The sequence below is a fragment of the Pagrus major genome, chromosome 1 (genome assembly GCF_040436345.1).
Source record: "Pagrus major chromosome 1, Pma_NU_1.0".
Taxonomy (NCBI): Eukaryota; Metazoa; Chordata; class Actinopteri; order Spariformes; family Sparidae; genus Pagrus; species Pagrus major.
This window is the reverse complement of record NC_133215.1, coordinates 30,470,937-30,494,449: the sequence shown is the minus strand read 5'-3', so window position 1 is coordinate 30,494,449 and position 23,513 is coordinate 30,470,937. Positions and strand designations below refer to the sequence as shown.

Genomic DNA, 23,513 nt, shown 5'->3' with positions numbered 1-23,513 from the left:
CCTCCTCCAGCCATTAGTAAGTTGCTAATATTTGTTATTTTATTGTAGGATAAAAGATACCTGTGTAGCAGCAACCGCTAACCCGTCTGCAGGAAATCACTGCTGCTTTGCTTTGCTGTGGCTTGACTGTTGCTCCGCATTGCTGCTACTTGGCTTCGCTGTGCTTCGTCTCCTTGTTATTACGTTATTAAAAACTCAAACCTGCCTGCCAAATTGGCTGACACCAGCTTTGTTTCCCTTTCATTGACAGCTTTTCACATATGTTAGCTGATAAGAGTGTTTAAGAGGCCTCCATACATGTGTTGGGGTCTTACACAACAGTATTGTTGCTGGAAGAAGTTGTCAGTGGTTGGACCTTAGCTAGTTCTATACTTGATCCTCTTCATCTGAATCAAGTATTTTTAAACATTTGATATGGAGGAAAAAATACAGAAAAAGGACGTCCAAAAACATGACAAAGGACTAAAAGCTCCAAATGGACTTCAAACTGTTGTTGTGCGTGAGTTTGAGCCGGCGGACAAACCAGAAGTCCAGCAGATCTTTTATGAAGGACTGATGGAGATGGTACCAGACACCGCCTTTAGAGGCCTGAGACATCACCCTGAGAGTCTCCTGCTCTATACTGCGATGACAGGTACGATTACAAGATAAATGCTATATTTCTGCAGCTTGGAAAAATATGTAAGGTAGTAATCTCAAGCTTGTTGATTAGGAGCATTGAGACTAACCAGGGATCAGGAGACTACATTTTCTTTCAGAGAGACATCTTAAAAAAATGTCTATAAACCCATTTTCTGTTAAAATTTCTTGAATGTGAAGAAAACGGGCACTTTTTTTTCTTTTCTAGTTATTGATTATGTTTCTAATGTATTGTTCAAATGAATGTGACATGAATTTTCTGTATTGTTCTCTTGTTCTGCCACTCTTTAGGCCTCACCTTCATTCTGTGCCCATGGAGAAAGTTATAAGTACAACAACTTTAGATTGTGATTATATTCACACATCTGCTCATATCTCTCCTCCGGCAGTTATCTGTTTCGTCATCACCATGTGCTGGTGGGTGATAGGACTCCTCCCTGCTACTGTGCTGTGTGGGCGCTACTTCTACAGCAGACGTGTTATCCATGGTTACCTGGAGCACGCCATGAGCAGAGACATGGAAGACATGGAAGGCTTTTACATGAAATCATCAGGTAAATATCGTAGAATCTACATTTCAAGTACAGTATGTACTGAAAATGTATCTACTATTTCTGACTTACAGTGATGGTGCACATGGTGGAATGGAGGCAGCCAAGTTAAATGTTACTGAACCTTGATTCATCTTTTATCCCCTGATTAAGCAATACATAAGAACAACCCTTTGAATTTAACATAAGTGTTTTTTGCACAGCTGTACCTCCAGGACAGCTTGAAGCTTCTGTGTCTGAAAAGTGAAGTCAACATTGAAATGCCTTAAACCTGCATTATTTCTAATGGCCAGCAGAGGGAGACTCCCCTAGTTTAAAAAATAAGTAAAATTGTATGTAAGCTTATGAGAAAATGACTCGACTCCTCACTTGATTTATTACCTCAGTGAACAGTTTACTAATGAGTTTATGGTCTCAATCACTAGTTTCAAGTCTTCTTCAATACAGCATGATGTTCATTATGTAAATTACAGTCCCATTTGGAGTAAGATAGAACCCTACCCTAGATACCCTAGATAAACAAGGGTATTCTTAGGGTGTGGCTAGCGCTAGGGTTAATCCAATCAGAATAGCCTCCCCAGCTCCTGTTTCCCTTTCATTGACAGCTTTTCACATATGTTAGCTGATAAGAGTGTTTAAGAGGCCTCCATACATGTGTTGGGGTCTTACACAACAGTATTGTTGCTGGAAGAAGTTGTCAGTGGTTGGACCTTAGCTAGTTCTATACTTGATCCTCTTCATCTGAATCAAGTATTTTTAAACATTTGATATGGAGGAAAAAATACAGAAAAAGGACGTCCAAAAACATGACAAAGGACTAAAAGCTCCAAATGGACTTCAAACTGTTGTTGTGCGTGAGTTTGAGCCGGCGGACAAACCAGAAGTCCAGCAGATCTTTTATGAAGGACTGATGGAGATGGTACCAGACACCGCCTTTAGAGGCCTGAGACATCACCCTGAGAGTCTCCTGCTCTATACTGCGATGACAGGTACGATTACAAGATAAATGCTATATTTCTGCAGCTTGGAAAAATATGTAAGGTAGTAATCTCAAGCTTGTTGATTAGGAGCATTGAGACTAACCAGGGATCAGGAGACTACATTTTCTTTCAGAGAGACATCTTAAAAAAATGTCTATAAACCCATTTTCTGTTAAAATTTCTTGAATGTGAAGAAAACGGGCACTTTTTTTTCTTTTCTAGTTATTGATTATGTTTCTAATGTATTGTTCAAATGAATGTGACATGAATTTTCTGTATTGTTCTCTTGTTCTGCCACTCTTTAGGCCTCACCTTCATTCTGTGCCCATGGAGAAAGTTATAAGTACAACAACTTTAGATTGTGATTATATTCACACATCTGCTCATATCTCTCCTCCGGCAGTTATCTGTTTCGTCATCACCATGTGCTGGTGGGTGATAGGACTCCTCCCTGCTACTGTGCTGTGTGGGCGCTACTTCTACAGCAGACGTGTTATCCATGGTTACCTGGAGCACGCCATGAGCAGAGACATGGAAGACATGGAAGGCTTTTACATGAAATCATCAGGTAAATATCGTAGAATCTACATTTCAAGTACAGTATGTACTGAAAATGTATCTACTATTTCTGACTTACAGTGATGGTGCACATGGTGGAATGGAGGCAGCCAAGTTAAATGTTACTGAACCTTGATTCATCTTTTATCCCCTGATTAAGCAATACATAAGAACAACCCTTTGAATTTAACATAAGTGTTTTTTGCACAGCTGTACCTCCAGGACAGCTTGAAGCTTCTGTGTCTGAAAAGTGAAGTCAACATTGAAATGCCTTAAACCTGCATTATTTCTAATGGCCAGCAGAGGGAGACTCCCCTAGTTTAAAAAATAAGTAAAATTGTATGTAAGCTTATGAGAAAATGACTCGACTCCTCACTTGATTTATTACCTCAGTGAACAGTTTACTAATGAGTTTATGGTCTCAATCACTAGTTTCAAGTCTTCTTCAATACAGCATGATGTTCATTATGTAAATTACAGTCCCATTTGGAGTAAGATAGAACCCTACCCTAGATACCCTAGATAAACAAGGGTATTCTTAGGGTGTGGCTAGCGCTAGGGTTAATCCAATCAGAATAGCCTCCCCAGCTCCACATTCTCATCCAAATATGGCCCTTTCTGGCTCCAACACACTCCAACAACATGACACAGTAATGACAAACTCGAGGCTTCAAAACGGTAGTTCACAAACCAGTGGGTGACGTCATGGTGGGTCAACACATAGACTGAATTTCTTATAAATGACAGCAAGTTTGAAAGAGCAATGTACACTAATTACAGTTTGTGCAGAGCATGCATCCAGGGACACCTACAGACTTATGTTTCATATTCTCTTCCTTAGTAATGCTATATCATCATTTTCAGGTCTTGAAATATGTTCAAGAGGGAACTTAATTCAATTTCTGCAGCAGAAACTTACCCAACGGTCTCTATTATTGATTATTACCCAGAAAGTTAGGTGCCTTGTAAGCCAAAAGTTCTGGAAGAGGCCACAAGACAACAAGGCCATTTCAATTCAAAACTAAGACATAGTGTAGTTTTATTTTGTCCACACTGGCTGCAAGCTTGCACAAGGTTAATATATCTACGGAATACAAGACTTTGTCAGGGATGGAACAATAAAGTCCTGCCCTTACCTCCATCATTGTGTTTCACAGTCGGATGAAGTATTATGAACATTAGAAAATAGTAACTAAGAAACTCAATAATGGACCGTATTAATAAGATGAGTAAAGACATCAAAACATCACAGACTTAGCAGTCATATTGCTGATAAGATTAACAAGCCTACTGGGAAGACGTTTATGTCAGGTGTGATAATGGATGCACAATTTGTGCAGATCATTGCAATATAAACTAGTTTTGAGGATCGTCAGTGATCATCTCTAAGCTTCCTGTGCCTGTGAATGACAGGCACAGGAAGCATTGCCGCACAGTTCAGAGACTTGAATGAATTATGTGTGAAACTGAATGATTCTATTTTTCACAGCATTTTCAAATCCTTTATTCATCATGCTCATGTTGTGTCCTTGCCCTCCAACTCAGACTCCTGTCTGTGGGTAGCAGTGCTGGAGGGCAAAGTGGTGGGTGTCGTAGCAGCAGTCGGACAGCAGAAGTCAGGAGGTGCTGTTGAGTTGCAGCGGATGTGTGTTGACCGGAGCTGTCGGCGGCGGGGAGTCGGTGTTGCACTGGGACGGAAGGTTCTGGAGTATGCTGCCGCTCACAGATACTCCTCTGTTGTCCTGGGAACCACAGCGTACACAAGTGCTGCCCACCAGCTCTACCAGCGTCTGGGCTTCTGCTGTGTTGGGGTCACCAATGGGTACATCACACCTGGTGCAAGACTGTCCTTACTGGGAAAGATTTTCTACAGGGTCCGCCATCATCACTACAGCCTTGATGTAGGAAATAGTAAGATCACTTCAAACGGACAACACTGACTGTAGGGGAAAACAGATAAGTGCCTACACAGAACAGTATGAACTAGTGTAAAAGCACCAGCAGGGAGAATTTTGCTCTCTGCATGGGAAGTCCTACAAAGCACTTTTGAGACTTTGTAGGCAGGGATGAAAAAGACAGTTGATTTCTGCGCTACATTCATCTGTCACTTTGAATACTGACCATGGCCTTTGATTGGCTGTTTGATTTGATTGTTGACACAGTTAAAGACAGGCAGTTGTGTGAAAGAACAACCATTTTCATTGTGTCATCATGTTGGAGCAACTCCTCTCTTTCAGAGATCCCATTTTTTGAAGGGAATTGATTTTGTTTACTGCATGCACTATAATTTTTATAACGTTTCCGACTTTAGGAGACCAATCAAAGGAGAGTGTTGAGCAAATGTGCATGTCTAGGAAGCAGAAATGCTCCCTTGCAGGGAGGCTTCTCCACCTGCAGATTGTGGTTCAGGTTTTGAGACCAAACGCATTGTTGTTTTTTTGGCCTTTGTATGGCTTTATTGATAGGACAGCTTCAGAGATGACAGGAAACAGGAGGAGAGAGAGGGGGGTAACAGGCAGCAAAGGGCCCCAGGCTTCAGTGAGGACATGGGACGCCCGCTCTACCAACTGAGCTAATGGGTGCCCCCAGTCTTTCTAACCCTTATAGTAATTTTGTGCTAGCGTGCACACACAGTTATGTTACAGCTTCTTTAGAAGGTCAAGTAAACACTGTTACTGTTGTTGGGTGTGGATCTGGTGCCAAGTAAGTTTTTTGTCGTTATTTCTAACGACAACATCATGAACTTTTACCTTTTTAAAAATGAAAGGATGTTCTGCTGCCTTTTTTCCCCCCCGTTACAAGTTATTGTTAGCCACCTATAAACTGGGAGAAAACAAAAATGTAATTCACAAAGACAACATTTTCTTGCATGTTACGTATGTTACTACGCAGTGAGTGTATCTTCAAGTACTTAAAATGTATATGATTGTATGATTTTTAATATGATTATGCAGACTGTTAACTTTAATGTGTTGTTGTGAGTGGTGGTACCCACAGCTCTGACAAATCACCTTGTCCACAGTGCTACCTAATCACATATTTTGTTATGTAAGGACTAAGTAGAGGGTGTGGGTGTGTGTGTGGGTGTGGGTGTGGGTGTGGGTGGGTGGGTAAGAAGCAACATATTTATCTTCAGTACTTCTAAACTTCTAAAGATATTTTGATTATTATGTAAACTCCGTATTAACTATCCTATTTGAAATGCCTTTTATAACCCTATATGACACAATAAAAACACTTTATAAATATATAGCGTATTTCTATGGCTGAACAGGTAGGTATTACTTAGCAATGACTTTAATGATGGCTCTTTCCTCTGATGCTCTATATGCTGGTGTTTGTCTAGTACTGTTGCTGTGCTGTACTCCGGTCTGTCCTGATTACCTGATTAAATAGAGGTTATACATTGCACTTCTATGAAGTTGGGGGACTCATAGGGGGCAACATTAAAGCAGTAGTGACACCTAGCTACAAAAAATGCTACATTTCCCATGATACAACTCAATGTCATCTTTCATATGCCTCCTCTGCCTCTTAAATAACCACTTCCTTCAAACCTTATAGGTCATAACTGTACAGTAACACAGGCTTTATGTTAAACTTTAAGTCGTAACTGTTCATTCACGTGCTGTCGGAAAATTCGGAACAACAACTCGGAGAGTCAGAGAAAAGTTTGGTATATGAGTAGACGAGTTGAAGTCACATGATGCTGAAACATGGCGGATTAAAGTGGGTATATGGTAAGAAACTTTTGCAAGTATTGTATAGTCACTTAAATACTGGAAACGGCTGTTTTGTCTAAATGCTCTGAGCTGACTTGGGAAGTGGGCCCATCCAAGGAGAATGTGAATGCAGCATAAGCCCGAGCACAGGTAACACTGATGTTTTTTTTCATGCTTTGAAAAGCTCCCTGCAGAGCCATAGAGGGCATTATACAACTGTTCAACGGGGTGAGTAGTACTGTACTCCTTGTGATGAGTGAACTGATCTTCATGCTTAAAATTGGTCAAGTGCCCCTTCAACAACTGAATAATTTGAAAATGAATTGGTCCCAGCTCTGTCAGGACTCACTTCTTCATAGTTTGTTTTCAGTTGACTGAATACAAGTCTCCTCAGTGGTCCTGTGGGGTTGAAGTCATGACAGATGGGGAGGCCAAGGCAGTACTGAGGGAAGCTGTGTATTTCCTGCCACTGTCCCTCTGTATATTTAGAATGGATTGTGTCATAAAATGCTGATTTGCTGTTCTAACGTTCTCACAGGAACCTGAGTAAGCATAAGTTGTTAAATTGTTGACGAGCTTCTGAAATGTTAGCTCCAGCTTGCATTGTCCAACGGGACCTGTTACTGTCGCTGCGATCCAGAAAGTGAGCTTCGTAGAGATGCTTTACATATACAGCGTCATATGCTGTGTGAGTTTTATGAATGGATTTACTGCATTCTTTTAAAAAAACAAAAAACAAACACATTTCCATACTCTTGTACACAAGTTGTTAAATAAAGTCTACACAAAATGATTTACTCACCCAGTGCAGAATTTTTTCTCAGTCAGTAATACGTTGGAACAAGACTTGAGTAATCGACCTGACTCAGACCTTTTCCAAGTAAGCTATGCTATTAAAACTCCATGCTCAGCATTTTTGTTTTGTGAAATCTGTCCTTCCTCATATCTGATCTTGTGGTTCATGTTGTGAAACTGACAAAAAGTTTGTGCTGCTGCGCTATGCAGCGCTTTGATTACACCAAATCAAACAGCTTTATATCCCATGACCTTAAACAGTGGTCTCAGTGCTGTCAGGGCTTTAGTGTGTTTATTGTGTGTTTATTCCAACCAGGGACGCAAACTGATGTCACTCATGGTTATAATGATGCCTCAAATAATGCATCATCAGTGTTAAGATCAATCTTGGATGGCCAAGAGTATCCTCAGTTTAATTTCAACCGCTCCCTAAAGAAAAAGTTCACCCAAAAATTCAACTTCAGTCAATAAGAACAACTGAAGTAGATGGAGACTTGTTTTAAATAGGACTGTCAAACTATTAAAAAAGTAATCTAATTAATTACAAGCTTTGTGATTAAACTGCAGGTCACAATTCCCATTATTAGCATCACTGCTAATCACTGGAGGCCGGGATTTTGCATTTCCATCTCAGCTGGGCTACCTGCTTGATGGTGCGTCCTAAACCAATGACGCTCTTGTCTCAATCCCCGCAGTAATATCAAAGAATCACTGCTAACAAAGTGGCTCTGCTAATTCAGTTACAAACACATTTCATTTGCTGTAACTTCTTCACAATAAAAGCCCCCTGTAATTTAGTAATTTAAAAGCTTTTGTTATGAAGCTGCATTACAGGAAACATTGTGTTTTCACCAGCAGTCACTAAACATGACTCCTGAAACAGCTGAAAGTGAACACAATGAAACCGTAAAACACAGCAGAGGTTTGAAAGTTGCAAACAGGATGAGAGAAACTAAAAAGATTCAATTAGAAGCTACAAAAGTACTGAGAGCTGGACACACTGACTTTTAAAAATGTCTTTCTCTCAGGTTTCCTGCACAGACATGAGTTGAGTATTGATTTGAAGGGGGACAGGTGCTTGTTTCGGGTTGGCTGCAGTCGCGAACATCACTGTGGCACGCTTGAAGGCGGGGCGGCTTGGCCCTTCTCTGGAGCAGGTCATTTGCCAGCGCCGCTTGGCTAAACTCAGTTCAACTTGACGCATTGCAGGCGCTCGACGCGTTATATTGTAAGCCCTAGTTTTAAAACATTGATAAACAACAAAATAAACCATAGAAAATGGCTCCATACAGCTTGTCCAGTGTAATTCAGTCTCAAGAGGCCTTGACATAACAATTTGATTTAAAAAGATTGGTATTAACACCTGTTTAAAGCAGAAATCTAGGCATTACCGCACACCCTGCCTGATTATCAGATATTTCACTTTAAATCAGAATCAGAATCAGAATACTTTATTAATCCCCGGGGGGAAATTGATGTAACTTTTTTCCTTAAAACAACATATTCAAAATCATTTTGATGGTACAGTGTCTTGTAATAGGGTGAATGGTGTCTCTGTCTCAGCCATTCTGCCCTTTGTTTCTGCACTATGTAACTTCAGTGAGAGGGTAGGATCACAGCTTTACATACATGTTTACTTCAACATACAAGTTTCCAAGACATAACATTGTTATGACATAATGAGTTTTGTTTGCAGTTAGCACCTACATTATGTTGACAAATGACAAATTGTTTCAGACCTGGGATTTGTATTTACAAGAGTGGTTTTGTAATGACCAAATTTTCATTTTTGGGTGAACTAATCCTTTAATTTGATTTCTCTGTCTAACTCACTTGCGGTTAGGAAGAAGGGAGTTTCTCACTCCGCCTCCTGGCCAGCCCTCAATTTCTGCCCCACTGGTCACAAGTGAAAAGAACACCATACTTTAAAGTGAGTGTGGCATATATTGACACACAGGTGCACTGCCTTTGTGATCTGAAGTTACAGGAACACAAAACATAATTCCTTCATTATTCCAAATCTTTGATCATCTCTACAAGGAGAGGTAAGGTTTACTTTGTTGCTATCTTACATTCATGTGTGGCATTATGATCCAGGTGTAGATTCCAAAAAAACAAAACAGCTAAACCTAGAATTCTATGTAGACGTTTGAATCCTGCTAAAAGGTAATATAAGTTCTACAGTATTATTCTTTATGTCAAGATAGGGAACTTTGAAGAAGAACATAAATCAAAGTGAAATTGGTGAAAGTGGATAGATTTTTTGTATTATTACTGAAAGAGTTTTTCATAAGCTAATGCCGCAGTGTTTTGCTGGTAAGACTGCAGCTCATGAAGCAGATGCAAATATGGCCGTTGAGTACCGTGCCTCCACAGTGACAAACATGGACATGGAGAACAGTAAAATTGGCTATAAGCAATTCTTCACGGATGGCAGCAAGCTCCAGTATTCAGGTAAAACATCTTAACTTCCTTTCAAATACAATTGGGTGATTTAACAATTTATAAAATGAGACTATAAAAATTTGTCAACTGCTTTTTAATGTTTTTTAGCTCACTGATTTGGTTTCACAGCCCACAATGTACTGTTTTAATTCTATCTTATTAAAAAAAAACAAAAACAGAAATACCTAGCATTACCACGGGCAATGCCATACAATAATCACACTTGTATATTTGATAGAAATGAACTTACTTAACAAAAATGTTTATTTCTATAACTTGTTGTTTTTTGGCTGCTGGGGTGCAGCAGAATACGCTGTGGACACAAAATGCAAGAATTGTTTTTTGTATGATATGGTGACTTATTGCAACACTACTATCATAGGCCTAAATACTATAAAAAATAATGTCAGATGTATCCGAATGTACTAGGTGCTAACTACAACCAAATCTCTGCAGCATCATGTCAATGTTATGTCTTGAAAATGTATGTCTTGAAGTGGGATGTGCCATATGGGTGTCAACGTTTGCACAGGTAATTTGCACACAACTCAGTTATGTAGCATGCCAAGCTAACGTAATCTAAACCAATGAAAATATGCTGCTAATATCAGGCTATAACATGCTACCTGGCCAAGGTCATTTTACTTTTGGTTGTATTAGTGGGCTGTTCACATTTGCAAATGATGCTACAAACACTGATAAATGTGTGTGTCTGCGCCATTCTTTCCAAAAATCTCTGTTTCTGCCCACTCAGACGTAAACACTGAAAACATGGTTTCTTAATAACTTCACTCTGACAGGAGTTTTCCAAAAGCTCCGTTTTCAGTGACCTAAACTGCTGTTGATGTTTGTACAAAAGGTCAGAATGCATGAGAAAAGCTTTGTTTTAAGAGATGTGTGTACGCATGGACAGGGTCTTAGTAACTAATTGTTATTATCATGAAGTACTGAGGGACTACTTGGTAACTACTCAGTATTTTGTATCACTACTTGAGGAGGCACAAAAAGTATAACTTATGATTAAATAATTACTTATTAATTAGTTGTTGATTGACAGATTTTCATGAAGCACTCATTACCTAATGATTTATTAATATATTTTCTCCCAGTCTGTTGTCTTCACTATCTACTGTATAGTCCTCAATTTCTCGTTAAAGATTCTACTCTTATGTAATTATCAAGTCGTTCCTGATTCATTCCTTACTCACTCTTTAGTAGTGTATATATATATATATATATATATATATATATATACATATATATACACAGTATATATATAATTACAAGTTCCAACATAAATATGTTCGTATATGTAATATGTTTTGAAACTATTAATTCGTCAGCAGTTTTGCTTGAAATAAATGTTTTGAATAGTATTTTGCAACACCATGCCTCACCACTCATAGTACAGATGAAGCACAAAACCACAAGTTCCTTAAAACACTTCTTTGGTTTTAAGTTTCTGTCTCTACTCCTGCTGTCATCCAGTTTATGCATTGAGAAACAGCCCTTTCCGGATCGCTACAGTTTGCCTCGGTCTGCTGTGTCTAATCCTGTTGTTTGGGGTCATAGGTCAGAGTGTCCACTGTGAGTCCACCTCTTTGTTTCCTTTGTCAAATTTTCACGTTTTAAAAAGTTGCCTCATGTCATGATAAAATCACTGATTTACTGATATATCTTATTTTTGGCAGATCAAAACACAGAGCAAGAGCATCAGAACAACCTAAAAGCCATGCATAAAGAGAAAGACAATCTGCAGGAGGATCTGAGGACAGCGCAAAAACTGAAAAGGGATCTCCAGGTCACAAATACAAACTTACAGCAAAATTACGATTACTTGTCTACCAGATATAACCGCATAGACACCAACAACAATGTACTGAGTAGGGAAGTAACTGAACTTAAAAGTAGCCAAAGCCAGTTACAGGCCAGTAACACTGCTTCAACCAAGGAGATCGAAACACTAAAAGCCAGTAACGACCAGCTCCAGACTGATAACAGAGCCTTAACTTCAACCAAAGACCTGATACAAAAACAATACGATATAGCGGTCAACCGCAAAAATGAGTTACAGGCCCATTATGTCTCAGTGATCAAAGAAAGGGACAATTTACAGAACAAATACAATAACGCAACCAGACAAAGAGATCAGCTGCAAATTAATTACAACGCCATGACTAAGGCTGTAGAGCACTTGCACGACAGATACAACCACTCTACCATTGAGAAAGACAAGATAGCAAGCAGCCATCAAAACCTGACAGTAGAAAAGGAAAATCTGCAGGCCAGGTATGATGTACTTGTAAAATCCTTGGATGAGCTGCAGGCTTCTTACACGTCCATGACTCAAGAAAAACAGGAGGTGGAAAACAGTTGCCAAAATGTAACAGTGGAGAGAGACCTGCTGATGAAGAACAACGACAACCTGACTGCTGAGAGAGACGAGCTGCAAATAGAAATTGAGAAACTGAAGGCAAAGATTCGAGGTAACATGTTAAGGATGTTTCATATTGACAATATGTATGTGGCCCTCTTGCCAAAATGATTCTAGACAGAACTTTAAGGTCTGCCATGCCTTCTGATGAAAAACAAATCCATGCTTTCAAATAGCTTTCAATGACTGCATTTTCAGATGTAAAATGCCCCACTGGCTGGAGAAAATATGAGGGCAGCTGCTACTACACTTCCACTGGCAAGAAAAACTGGAGGAAGGGTAGAGAATACTGTCAAAGCAAAGGAGCAGACCTGGCAATCATAAAAACCCAAGAGGAAATGGTTTGTTTATCTCTTTGCATTTATCTACAGTATATCGGCATGACTGTTCATGCAGGTGTCACCATGAAAGCACAATAAACCAGCTTCTTCATGGCATTTAAGTTCATGAAAGCTGCACTAATCAGTATCACACTAACAATGGATGTGTGACGTGAAAGAGGATGCTCCTAGTGATGAAGCCTCAAGGAATTATCACTTTGCTCTGCTGGTGTCCACAAAGAACTTAATGTATAACATATGCCGATTTAACAAGTAGGTGCAAATAATGAAGAACCAGTCATAGAAAGAATTTCACAATGTCTATGAAGACTCTCACATAACAACCTAGTCTGGGGACTTGTTTGTGAAGCCATGTTGACAATGCCATCAGCATAGCGGCTAAGCGCTCCACTGGAAATAGTGAAAATATAGGAGAATAAGAGACAAAGGAAGTGAAACTATTGTTACTTCTTACTTATGCTAGCTTAATTAATAACATAATATCATCAATTGTTAGTATAAAAATATTCATTAGTGCAGCTTTAAGTTATTCTGCTACATCACAACGATAACTGTCTGTATTACATTCTCATGAAGTAAAACGCGACTTATGGTAGCTTTTCTGTTTAGTAAGTTTTGATTTTATGTCTTATCCCCCGTAGATCTTCATCAATGGCTTGTATTCAAGTGACAAAGAAGTCTGGATTGGATTGACGGATGAAGGAGTGGAAGGGAATTGGAAATGGGTAGATGGGTCGCCACTGACCACAACGTAAGAAACTAAAAACTATGTAGACCTCGTTCACCAAAGGATAGAGCAGCATTTTTTCTCATTTTGGATGTCTCTCATTGTCCTGCAGGTTCTGGGGTAAAAACCAGCCCAACAGCTTTGACGGGAGGAACCAGGACTGTGTGGAGTTCCGGCACCAGGCGACAGGGAATGGAGACTGGAATGATGAAAGCTGTAACAGAGAACAAACCTGGATCTGTGAGATGTAGTTTTCCTGTTTGCAAAGTGGACTAGAGCTTTGACTAGCCTTGCTGGCCACTGTCTGGTACAGATGATTATCATGTAATATCAAATTTACACACAATGACAAAGAGCATTGCTAACAGCTAAAGCCTGAATGTATTGTTGTGATAAGTGATGTAAGTCAAATTTAGCAGATGGCTGATCTTGTGCTGAAGCAGATACATTAAGATAGGTTGTTTGGATAAAACTGTTTTTGTAATGTTGCACCAGTTAACTGTACAATGATATCTGTACATACTGTAACAAACAATCATGTTAACCTTGTAACTAATTTCGAAAAGAATGATTTTCAGTGTACACATATGTGAAATAGACACTTCCAGATTATGTCAAACTAATTAATCAATTTTCCCAGAAGTTGTACCTACTAATGAGTTGCTTTGAGGCTTGTGACGGAGCAGTTGGGTGGAGTTTGAGCTTGCTTTCCATTGTGTCCTCTGGTGCCAGGCCCTGAAAATCAACAGCAAAAACATAAACAAACATTATGACAGTGAGATTGCTCTCAGTTTGAGCTAGCAAGCTTATGCTGGCTATTTTGTGTTTAGTTATGGCTTCTTGTATGACCTCAAAGTCCAGCTAGTACGAAGGTTCATGATGAGATAAATGGAAATGGACGGTTCTGTATTATGCATAATTCAATATGTGTTAACAACCATTCAATCTGTGCTTTAACTATTTAAATTGACGTGTGGGAAAAACATACATTATGTACATTGCATTGCAATTAAACAATTTCTTTGCACTTTTTTTATATAAACACATTTTATATATTGATTCATGTAAACACATAAAATGAGTGATTTCAAATAAAGTAATTCACATTGTACTACATCAAGTTCATCAATGTGCTCAAATAATTTGGACACTACATTTAAAAGTACCAGGATAATTGTTGGCCTATTTCTGAACTGGTGGTTTTCATTTATTTGAAGTTGCATCTGAAGGAGTACGAAGCATCCTAATAATTGGGTGAGTTTGAAGGATTCAAATTATACTATCTGCGAGCCAAAATGCAGTGCTGGCTTGGATATGTGTCGAGAAGCAGCTGATGGACACCTGTGTTGGCTAGTTAGGGACGCCTGTCAAACACTGTTTATGTATGATACTGTGGAAACATTTTACTACATTAAAAGGGCTCTGTGGAACTTCTATGTTGTGGTGGAAGGCTGACTAAATTAACGTTAGCTACTCTAGCTCTCTGTTAGCAAAGTGTAGAGGGGCACTGAGATGAATTTGAGAATGTACATAAAGTCACATCCCTGAAATCTACTCACAGATGGCAAAAAAAGAGATAAATACATGTAAATGGCTAAAAAAAAGAATTACACAGAGCCCCTTTAATCAGTGGACATTAATTGATGACTTATAAGAATAAACACAGAGAAGCTTTGTGTTTTGTATGGCATAGAGAAGTCTCGTACCACTCCATACCATCCGTCAGGGAATGGGCAATGTGAGCGGTTCAACAGAACGCTTCACAACCTGTTGCGTACATTGCCGGTGTCACGAAAGCACGACTGGAGTTCCTGTCTGCCTCAAGTCTTGTATGCCTATAACACCACCCCGCATCAAGCCACCGGCGAGTCTCCCTTTTTGTTGATGTTTGGCCAAGAGCCTAGACTCCCAGTCGATTTTCTGTTAGGCCGCGTCCAAGATCCTGTTGGTGGCAGCGTCCACGAGTGGCTCCAGGAGCATCAAACTTGCCTGCAGATGGCTTTCGAGGGAGCTCGGGACAGGTTGAAGGCTGCTGCAGAACGCTGTAAGCAGAACAATGACCAATATGTCCGTGATGTTCCCTTAAAGGAGGGCCAGTTGGTGTGGTTGCGAGATCTTAGTGTACGGGGGCGTCATAAGATCCAGGACCAGTGGGCCTCGGTTGTGTATCGTGTCTTGAGGGCACCAAAGGAAGGGGGGCCAGAATCCGTGTATCATTCGTTCATTCGTTTTTCAAAATAAAACCAAAAATAAGAAAACGAAACAACAATTCCTTTTCTCAGTATTCGTTTCCTAAACTAAAATGAAAAAACGGATAACGACTCGTTTTTTTCAGTTTTCGATTTTATGCTCAAATGAATAATGGAAAAAACGGATAACGAGCGTTTCCCGTTTCATGTTTTATCCCATTTTGATCTGAAAAAAGTTCAATGAGCCGGAAGCGGAAGTGACCGTCTCTGTCTCTGTACTGCGAGGGCGCGCAAAACAAAAATAATGGCAGGACTTGAGGATCATGCAGATATAATTGGACAGCTTTTTGAGGATGGTAAAACGCATGCCGAGATTTCTACCACGCTGCAGCAGTTCGGTGTTCAGAGGTGCTCGGAAATGTCGGTGAGAAGATTCTGTGCTCTGGTAACGTCAGAGAATTGACTGGCTCTCCTAACGTTAGCTTTGCTCCAGGCCACTTCCGGGTGACGGTAATTTCCGGTGTAGGTACCAAATGCTTGCAACATGAAACGGGAAACGCTCGTTATCCGTTTTTTCCATTATTCATTTGAGCATAAAATCGAAAACTGAAAAAAACGAGTCGTTATCTGTTTTTTCATTTTAGTTTAGGAAACGAATACTGAGAAAAGGAATTGTTTTTTCGTTTTCTTATTTTTGGTTTTATTTTGAAAAACGAATGAACGAATGATACACGGATTGGCCAGTCTACACCATTGCCCCTAGGGATGATCCAACCAGAGCCAGGCAAGTCCATCGTACTCTGCTGAAGGCTGTGGTGGGGGTCGACCCTCCAGGTAGTAACGCTGTCTCTTCTCCTCCTGCTGAGCAGCCTCAGTCGGAGGATGAGCTGTCATGGGATGGTGATTTGTTCCTGAGGCCAGAGCAGCCTCTGGCTACTCCCCACCAAGCCGTGGCTGTGGCTCAAACCACACCCCGGTTGCTGCTTCCACAGTCCGACCCAGCTCCCTCTGTGCCACCTTTATCAGTGGATCCTGCTCCCGTGGAGATTGGGCCATCTCTCCCCGTTGTTGAGGAAGTGGCTGCACGACGGACAACTAGGTCTACTGCAGGTCAACATTCCAACGCCCATCGTCTCCCACGGTCCGCAGGCGGGATGGCACACAGAGTTGTAAATCTTCCTGGCCCAGTGTCTAACGCGGTTGCCGCTTTATTTAGGCCTTGGAGTTAATTGTTTCTTGGTTTGTTGCTGGTTAGTTTATCGTCGGGACGACGACTCAATTGGTGGGGGGAGATTGTAGCAGTATGAAGTTGTGTGGTGGATTTCAGCTCGGTGGCTCTTCCCAGCCAATGGCTGTGAGAGAGCACCTTATAAAAGGCAGGCAGAAGGCACCTGGTTGTCCTCTTGCCTGACGGATCCTGGGTCACGTCACTTCCTGACGCCCTCCACTTCCGCATTCATTTGGTGGCAGGTAGGCTGGCGGCGGCGACTGCAGTCTTTTATCATGCTGTCCATCCAGTTGCTCATTCTGGTTATTTTATTCAGAGGCTCGCTTGGGGGTTGCTGCTGGCTGCACGCTGCTAACCGCTAGCTGCAGGCTGCTCGCTGTTTGCTGCGCACCGCTCGCTGTCCACTGTTGGTCGCCCTCAGGTAGCCGAGCTTCCGCTCCGCGCCGTGCCGATCGGGATTGCCTGACCGGTATGTAGCAGTGACTTTAGCTTCCTCCTCCAGCCATTAGTAAGTTGCTAATATTTGTTATTTTATTGTAGGGTAAAAGATACCTGTGTAGCAGCAACCGCTAACCCATCTGCAGGAAATCACTGCTGCTTTGCTTTGCTGTGGCTTGACTGTTGCTCCGCATTGCTGCTACTTGGCTTCGCTGTGCTTCGTCTCCTTGTTATTACGTTATTAAAAACTCAAACCTGCCTGCCAAATTGGCTGACACCAGCTTTGTTTCCCTTTCATTGACAGCTTTTCACATATGTTAGCTGATAAGAGTGTTTAAGAGGCCTCCATACATGTGTTGGGGTCTTATCTGTAACGATCCCCGAAGACAACTGCTCTCAGAACAACTGCAAAGCCCTTGGAGCAGCATGCTATCTCAAAGCAGAGACCGCACAGAGAAACTTGCACACAACAGTATTGTTGCTGGAAGAAGTTGTCAGTGGTTGGACCTTAGCTAGTTCTATACTTGATCCTCTTCATCTGAATCAAGTATTTTTAAACATTTGATATGGAGGAAAAAATACAGAAAAAGGACGTCCAAAAACATGACAAAGGACTAAAAGCTCCAAATGGACTTCAAACTGTTGTTGTGCGTGAGTTTGAGCCGGCGGACAAACCAGAAGTCCAGCAGATCTTTTATGAAGGACTGATGGAGATGGTACCAGACACCGCCTTTAGAGGCCTGAGACATCACCCTGAGAGTCTCCTGCTCTATACTGCGATGACAGGTACGATTACAAGATAAATGCTATATTTCTGCAGCTTGGAAAAATATGTAAGGTAGTAATCTCAAGCTTGTTGATTAGGAGCATTGAGACTAACCAGGGATCAGGAGACTACATTTTCTTTCAGAGAGACATCTTAAAAAAATGTCTATAAACCCATTTTCTGTTAAAATTTCTTGAATGTGAAGAAAACAGGCACTTTTTTTTCTTTTCTAGTTATTGATTATGTTTCTAATGTATTGTTCAAATGAATGTGACATGAATTTTCTGTATTGTTCTCTTGTTCTGCCACTCTTTAGGCCTCACCTTCATTCTGTGCCCATGGAGAAAGTTATAAGTACAACAACTTTAGATTGTGATTATATTCACACATCTGCTCATATCTCTCCTCCGGCAGTTATCTGTTTCATCATCACCATGTGCTGGTGGGTGATAGGACTCCTCCCTGCTACTGTGCTGTGTGGGCGCTACTTCTACAGCAGACGTGTTATCCATGGTTACCTGGAGAACGCCATGAGCAGAGACATGGAAGACATGGAAGGCTTTTACATGAAATCATCAGGTAAATATCGTAGAATCTACATTTCAAGTACAGTATGTACTGAAAATGTATCTACTATTTCTGACTTACAGTGATGGTGCACATGGTGGAATGGAGGCAGCCAAGTTAAATGTTACTGAACCTTGATTCATCTTTTATCCCCTGATTAAGCAATACATAAGAACAACCCTTTGAATTTAACATAAGTGTTTTTTGCACAGCTGTACCTCCAGGACAGCTTGAAGCTTCTGTGTCTGAAAAGTGAAGTCAACATTGAAATGCCTTAAACCTGCATTATTTCTAATGGCCAGCAGAGGGAGACTCCCCTAGTTTAAAAAATAAGTAAAATTGTATGTAAGCTTATGAGAAAATGACTTGACTCCTCACTTGATTTATTACCTCAGTGAACAGTTTACTAATGAGTTTATGGTCTCAATCACTAGTTTCAAGTCTTCTTCAATACAGCATGATGTTCATTATGTAAATTACAGTCCCATTTGGAGTAAGATAGAACCCTACCCTAGATACCCTAGATAAACAAGGGTATTCTTAGGGTGTGGCTAGCGCTAGGGTTAATCCAATCAGAATAGCCTCCCCAGCTCCACATTCTCATCCAAATATGGCCCTTTCTGGCTCCAACACACTCCAACAACATGACACAGTAATGACAAACTCGAGGCTTCAAAACGGTAGTTCACAAACCAGTGGGTGACGTCATGGTGGGTCAACACATAGACTGAATTTCTTATAAATGACAGCAAGTTTGAAAGAGCAATGTACACTAATTACAGTTTGTGCAGAGCATGCATCCAGGGACACCTACAGACTTATGTTTCATATTCTCTTCCTTAGTAATGCTATATCATCATTTTCAGGTCTTGAAATATGTTCAAGAGGGAACTTAATTCAATTTCTGCAGCAGAAACTTACCCAACTGTCTCTTTTATTGATTATTACCCAGAAAGTTAGGTGCATTGTAAGCCAAAAGTTCTGGAAGAGGCCACAAGACAACAAGGCCATTTCAATTCAAAACTAAGACATAGTGTAGTTTTATTTTGTCCACACTGGCTGCAAGCTTGCACAAGGTTAATATATCTACGGAATACAAGACTTTGTCAGGGATGGAACAATAAAGTCCTGCCCTTACCTCCATCATTGTGTTTCACAGTCGGATGAAGTATTATGAACATTTGAAAATAGTAACTAAGAAACTCAATAATGGACCGTATTAATAACATGAGTAAAGACATCAAAACATCACAGAGACTTAGCAGTCATATTGCTGATAAGATTAACAAGCCTACTGGGAAGACGTTTATGTCAGGTGTGATAATGGACGCACAATTTGTGCAGATCATTGCAATATAAACTAGTTTTGAGGATCGTCAGTGATTTTCTCTAAGCTTCCTGTGCCTGTGAATGACAGTTTTCACACCACATTGCCGCACAGTTCAGGCTTTCCTTGCCACTGAAAGACGTGTAATAAAATCAGGACAGAAAAGGATATTGTGGCTGGGAAAAAAAAGAGACTTGAATGAATTATGTGTGAAACTGAATGATTCTATTTTTCACAGCATTTTCAAATCCTTTATTCATCATGCTCATGTTGTGTCCTTGCCCTCCAACTCAGACTCCTGTCTGTGGGTAGCAGTGCTGGAGGGCAAAGTGGTGGGTGTCGTAGCAGCAGTCGGACAGCAGAAGTCAGGAGGTGCTGTTGAGTTGCAGCGGATGTGTGTTGACCGGAGCTGTCGGCGGCGGGGAGTCGGTGTTGCACTGGGACGGAAGGTTCTGGAGTATGCTGCCGCTCACAGATACTCCTCTGTTGTCCTGGGAACCACAGCGTACACAAGTGCTGCCCACCAGCTCTACCAGCGTCTGGGCTTCTGCTGTGTTGGGGTCACCAATGGGTACATCACACCTGGTGCAAGACTGTCCTTACTGGGAAAGATTTTCTACAGGGTCCGCCATCATCACTACAGCCTTGATGTAGGAAATAGTAAGATCACTTCAAACGGACAACACTGACTGTAGGGGAAAACAGATAAGTGCCTGCACAGTACAGTATGTACTAGTGTAAAAGCACCAGCAGGGAGAATTTTGCTCTCTGCATGGGAAGTCCTACAAAGCACTTTTGAGACTTTGTAGGCAGGGATGAAAAAGACAGTTGATTTCTGCGCTACATTCATCTGTCACTTTGAATACTGACCATGGCCTTTGATTGGCTGTTTGATTTGATTGTTGACACAGTTAAAGACAGGCAGTTGTGTGAAAGAACAACCATTTTCATTGTGTCATCATGTTGGAGCAACTCCTCTCTTTCAGAGATCCCATTTTTTGAAGGGAATTGATTTTGTTTACTGCATGCACTATAATTTTTATAACGTTTCCGACTTTAGGAGACCAATCAAAGGAGAGTGTTGAGCAAATGTGCATGTCTAGGAAGCAGAAATGCTCCCTTGCAAGGAGGCTTCTCCACCTGCAGATAGTGGTTCAGGTTTTGAGACTAAACGCATTGTTGTTGTTTTTTTGGCCTTTGTATGGCTTTATTGATAGGACAGCTTCAGAGATGACAGGAAACAGGAGGAGAGAGAGGGGGGTAACAGGCAGCAAAGGGCCCCAGGCTTCAGTGAGGACATGGGACGCCCGCTCTACCAACTGAGCTAATGGGTGCCCCCAGTCTTTCTAACCCTTATAGTAATTTTGTGCTAGCGTGCACACACAGAGTTATGTTACAGCTTCTTTAGAAGGTCAAGTAAACACTGTTACTGTTGTTGGGTGTGGATCTGGTGCCAAGTAAGTTTTTTGTCGTTATTTCTAACGACAACATCATGAACTTTTACCTTTTTAAAAATGAAAGGATGTTCTGCTGCCTTTTTTCCCCCCCGTTACAAGTTAATGTTAGCCAGCTATAAACTGGGAGAAAACAAAAATGTAATTCACAAAGACAACATTTTCTTGCATGTTACGTATGTTACTACGCAGTGAGTGTATCTTCAAGTACTTAAAATGTATATGATTGTATGATTTTTAATCTGATTATGCAGACTGTTAACTTTAATGTGTTGTTGTGAGTGGTGGTACCCACAGCTCTGACAAATCACCTTGTCCACAGTGCTACCTAATCACATATTTTGTTATGTAAGGACTAAGTAGAGGATACATGTGTGTGTATGTGTGTGTGTGTGTGTGTGTAAGAAGCAATATATTTATCTTCAGTACTTCTTAACTTCTAAAGATATTATGATTATTATGTAAACTCAGTATTAACTATCCTATTTGAAATGCCTTTTATAACCCAATATGCCTATATGACACAATAAAAACACTTTATAAATATATAGCGTATTTCTATGGCTGAACAGGTAGGTATTACTCAGCAATGACTTTAATGATGGCTCTTTCCTCTGATGCTCTATATGCTGGTGTTTGTCTGGTACTGTTGCTGTGCTGTACTCAGGTCTGTCTTGCAAAAGAAAACTTGATCTCAATGAGATTACCTGATTAGAGGTTATACATTACACTTCTATGAAGTTGGGGGACTCATAGGGGGCAACATTAAAGCAGTAGTGACACCTAGCTACAAAAAATGCTACATTTCCCATGATACAACTCAATGTCATCTTTCATATGCCTCCTCTGCCTCTTAAATAACCACTTCCTTCAAACCTTATAGGTCATAACTGTACAGTAACACAGGCTTTATGTTAAACTTTAAGTCGTAACTGTTCATTCACGTGCTGTCGGAAAATTCGGAAAGATGTTTTTCCAGAAAATTCATATGAATGTTCTCTGAAGTCAGAACAACAACTCGGAGAGTCAGAGAAAAGTTTGGTATATGAGTAGACGAGTTGAAGTCACATGATGCTGAAACATGGCGGATTAAAGTAATCATTGGGTATATGGTAAGAAACTTTTGCAAGTATTGTATAGTCACTTAAATACTGGAAACAGCTGTTTTGTCTAAATGCTCTGAGCTGACTTGGGAAGTGGGCCCATCCAAGGAGAATGTGAATGCAGCATAAGCCCGAGCACAGGTAACACTGATGTTTTTTTCATGCTGTGAAAAGCTCCCTGCAGAGCAATAGAGGGCATTATACAACTGTTCAACAGGGTGAGTAGTACTGTACTCCTTGTGATGAGTGAACTGATCTTCATGCTTAAAATTGGTCAAGTGCCCCTTCAACAACTGAATAATTTGAAAATGAACCTCTCTTTCTTCACTTTGCATGGCCTTGCTCATAAAGCCGTGCAGGCTCTGTTATCGATCATTGTAACATGTAAATGAACCAAACAGTTTTCATCTCTGGGTGAACAACAATGCTTTCTGTATACTCCATTAAGTGGCTTTTGCACTTGTTCTTATTCAGCTATCAACTGATCTTGAAAACACAACTGCTTGGGTGAGATATGGAGGGTGTAGCATTGGTCCCAGCTCTGTCAGGACTCACTTCTTCATAGTTTGTTTTCAGTTGACTGAATACAAGTCTCCTCAGTGGTCCTGTGGGGTTGAAGTCATGACAGATGGGGAGGCCAAGGCAGTACTGAGGGAAGCTGTGTATTTCCTGCCACTGTCCCTCTGTATATTTAGAATGGATTGTGTCATAAAATGCTGATTTGCTGTTCTAACGTTCTCACAGGAACCTGAGTAAGCATAAGTTGTTAAATTGTTGACGAGCTTCTGAAATGTTAGCTCCAGCTTGCATTGTCCAACGGGACCTGTTACTGTCGCTGCGATCCAGAAAGTGAGCTTCGTAGAGATGCTTTACATATACAGCGTCATATGCTGTGTGAGTTTTATGAATGGATTTACTGCATTCTTTAAAAAAAAAAGAACCAAACACATTTCCATACCAAATGTCCACTCTTGTACACAAGTTGTTAAATAAAGTCTACACAAAGTGATTTACTCACCCAGTGCACAATTCTTTCTCAATCAGAAATACGTTGGAACGAGACTTGAGTAATCGACCTGACTCAGACCTTTTCCAAGTAAGCTATGCTATTAAAACTCCATGCTCAGCATTTTTGTTTTGTGAAATCTGTCCTTCCTCATATCTGATCTTGTGGTTCATGTTGTGAAACTGACAAAAAGTTTGTGCTGCTGCGCTATGCAGCGCTTTGATTACACCAAATCAAACAGCT

At 40.6% G+C, this 23,513-nt stretch overlaps 2 protein-coding genes across 4 annotated transcripts; both read left to right on the top strand.

The window, feature by feature from the left end:
• The first annotated feature begins 2,651 nt into the window (after window positions 1-2,651).
• On the top strand, window positions 2,652-4,743 carry LOC141005537 (N-acetylaspartate synthetase-like). The gene is made up of 2 exons (XM_073477403.1): window positions 2,652-2,738; window positions 4,274-4,743. Exons 1-2 carry the CDS (start codon window positions 2,690-2,692, stop codon window positions 4,666-4,668), a joined length of 444 nt encoding a protein of 147 aa, XP_073333504.1. The 5' UTR covers window positions 2,652-2,689; the 3' UTR covers window positions 4,669-4,743.
• A 4,422-nt stretch (window positions 4,744-9,165) lies between these two features.
• Window positions 9,166-14,308, top strand: LOC141006189 (uncharacterized). Of its 3 annotated transcripts, none has more exons than XM_073478337.1 (7): window positions 9,166-9,290; window positions 9,567-9,699; window positions 11,179-11,277; window positions 11,382-12,176; window positions 12,323-12,465; window positions 13,107-13,216; window positions 13,305-14,308. In XM_073478337.1, the coding sequence occupies exons 2-7, from the start codon at window positions 9,594-9,596 to the stop codon at window positions 13,441-13,443; spliced, it is 1,392 nt and encodes a 463-aa protein (XP_073334438.1). In that variant the 5' UTR covers window positions 9,166-9,290; window positions 9,567-9,593; the 3' UTR covers window positions 13,444-14,308. The 3 variants fall into 3 exon arrangements, with proteins under 3 accessions (XP_073334438.1, XP_073334446.1, XP_073334454.1); XM_073478345.1 differs by having other exon boundaries at window positions 9,233-9,290; window positions 9,574-9,699; XM_073478353.1 differs by having other exon boundaries at window positions 9,240-9,290; window positions 9,622-9,699.
• The last annotated feature ends 9,205 nt before the right edge of the window (window positions 14,309-23,513 follow it).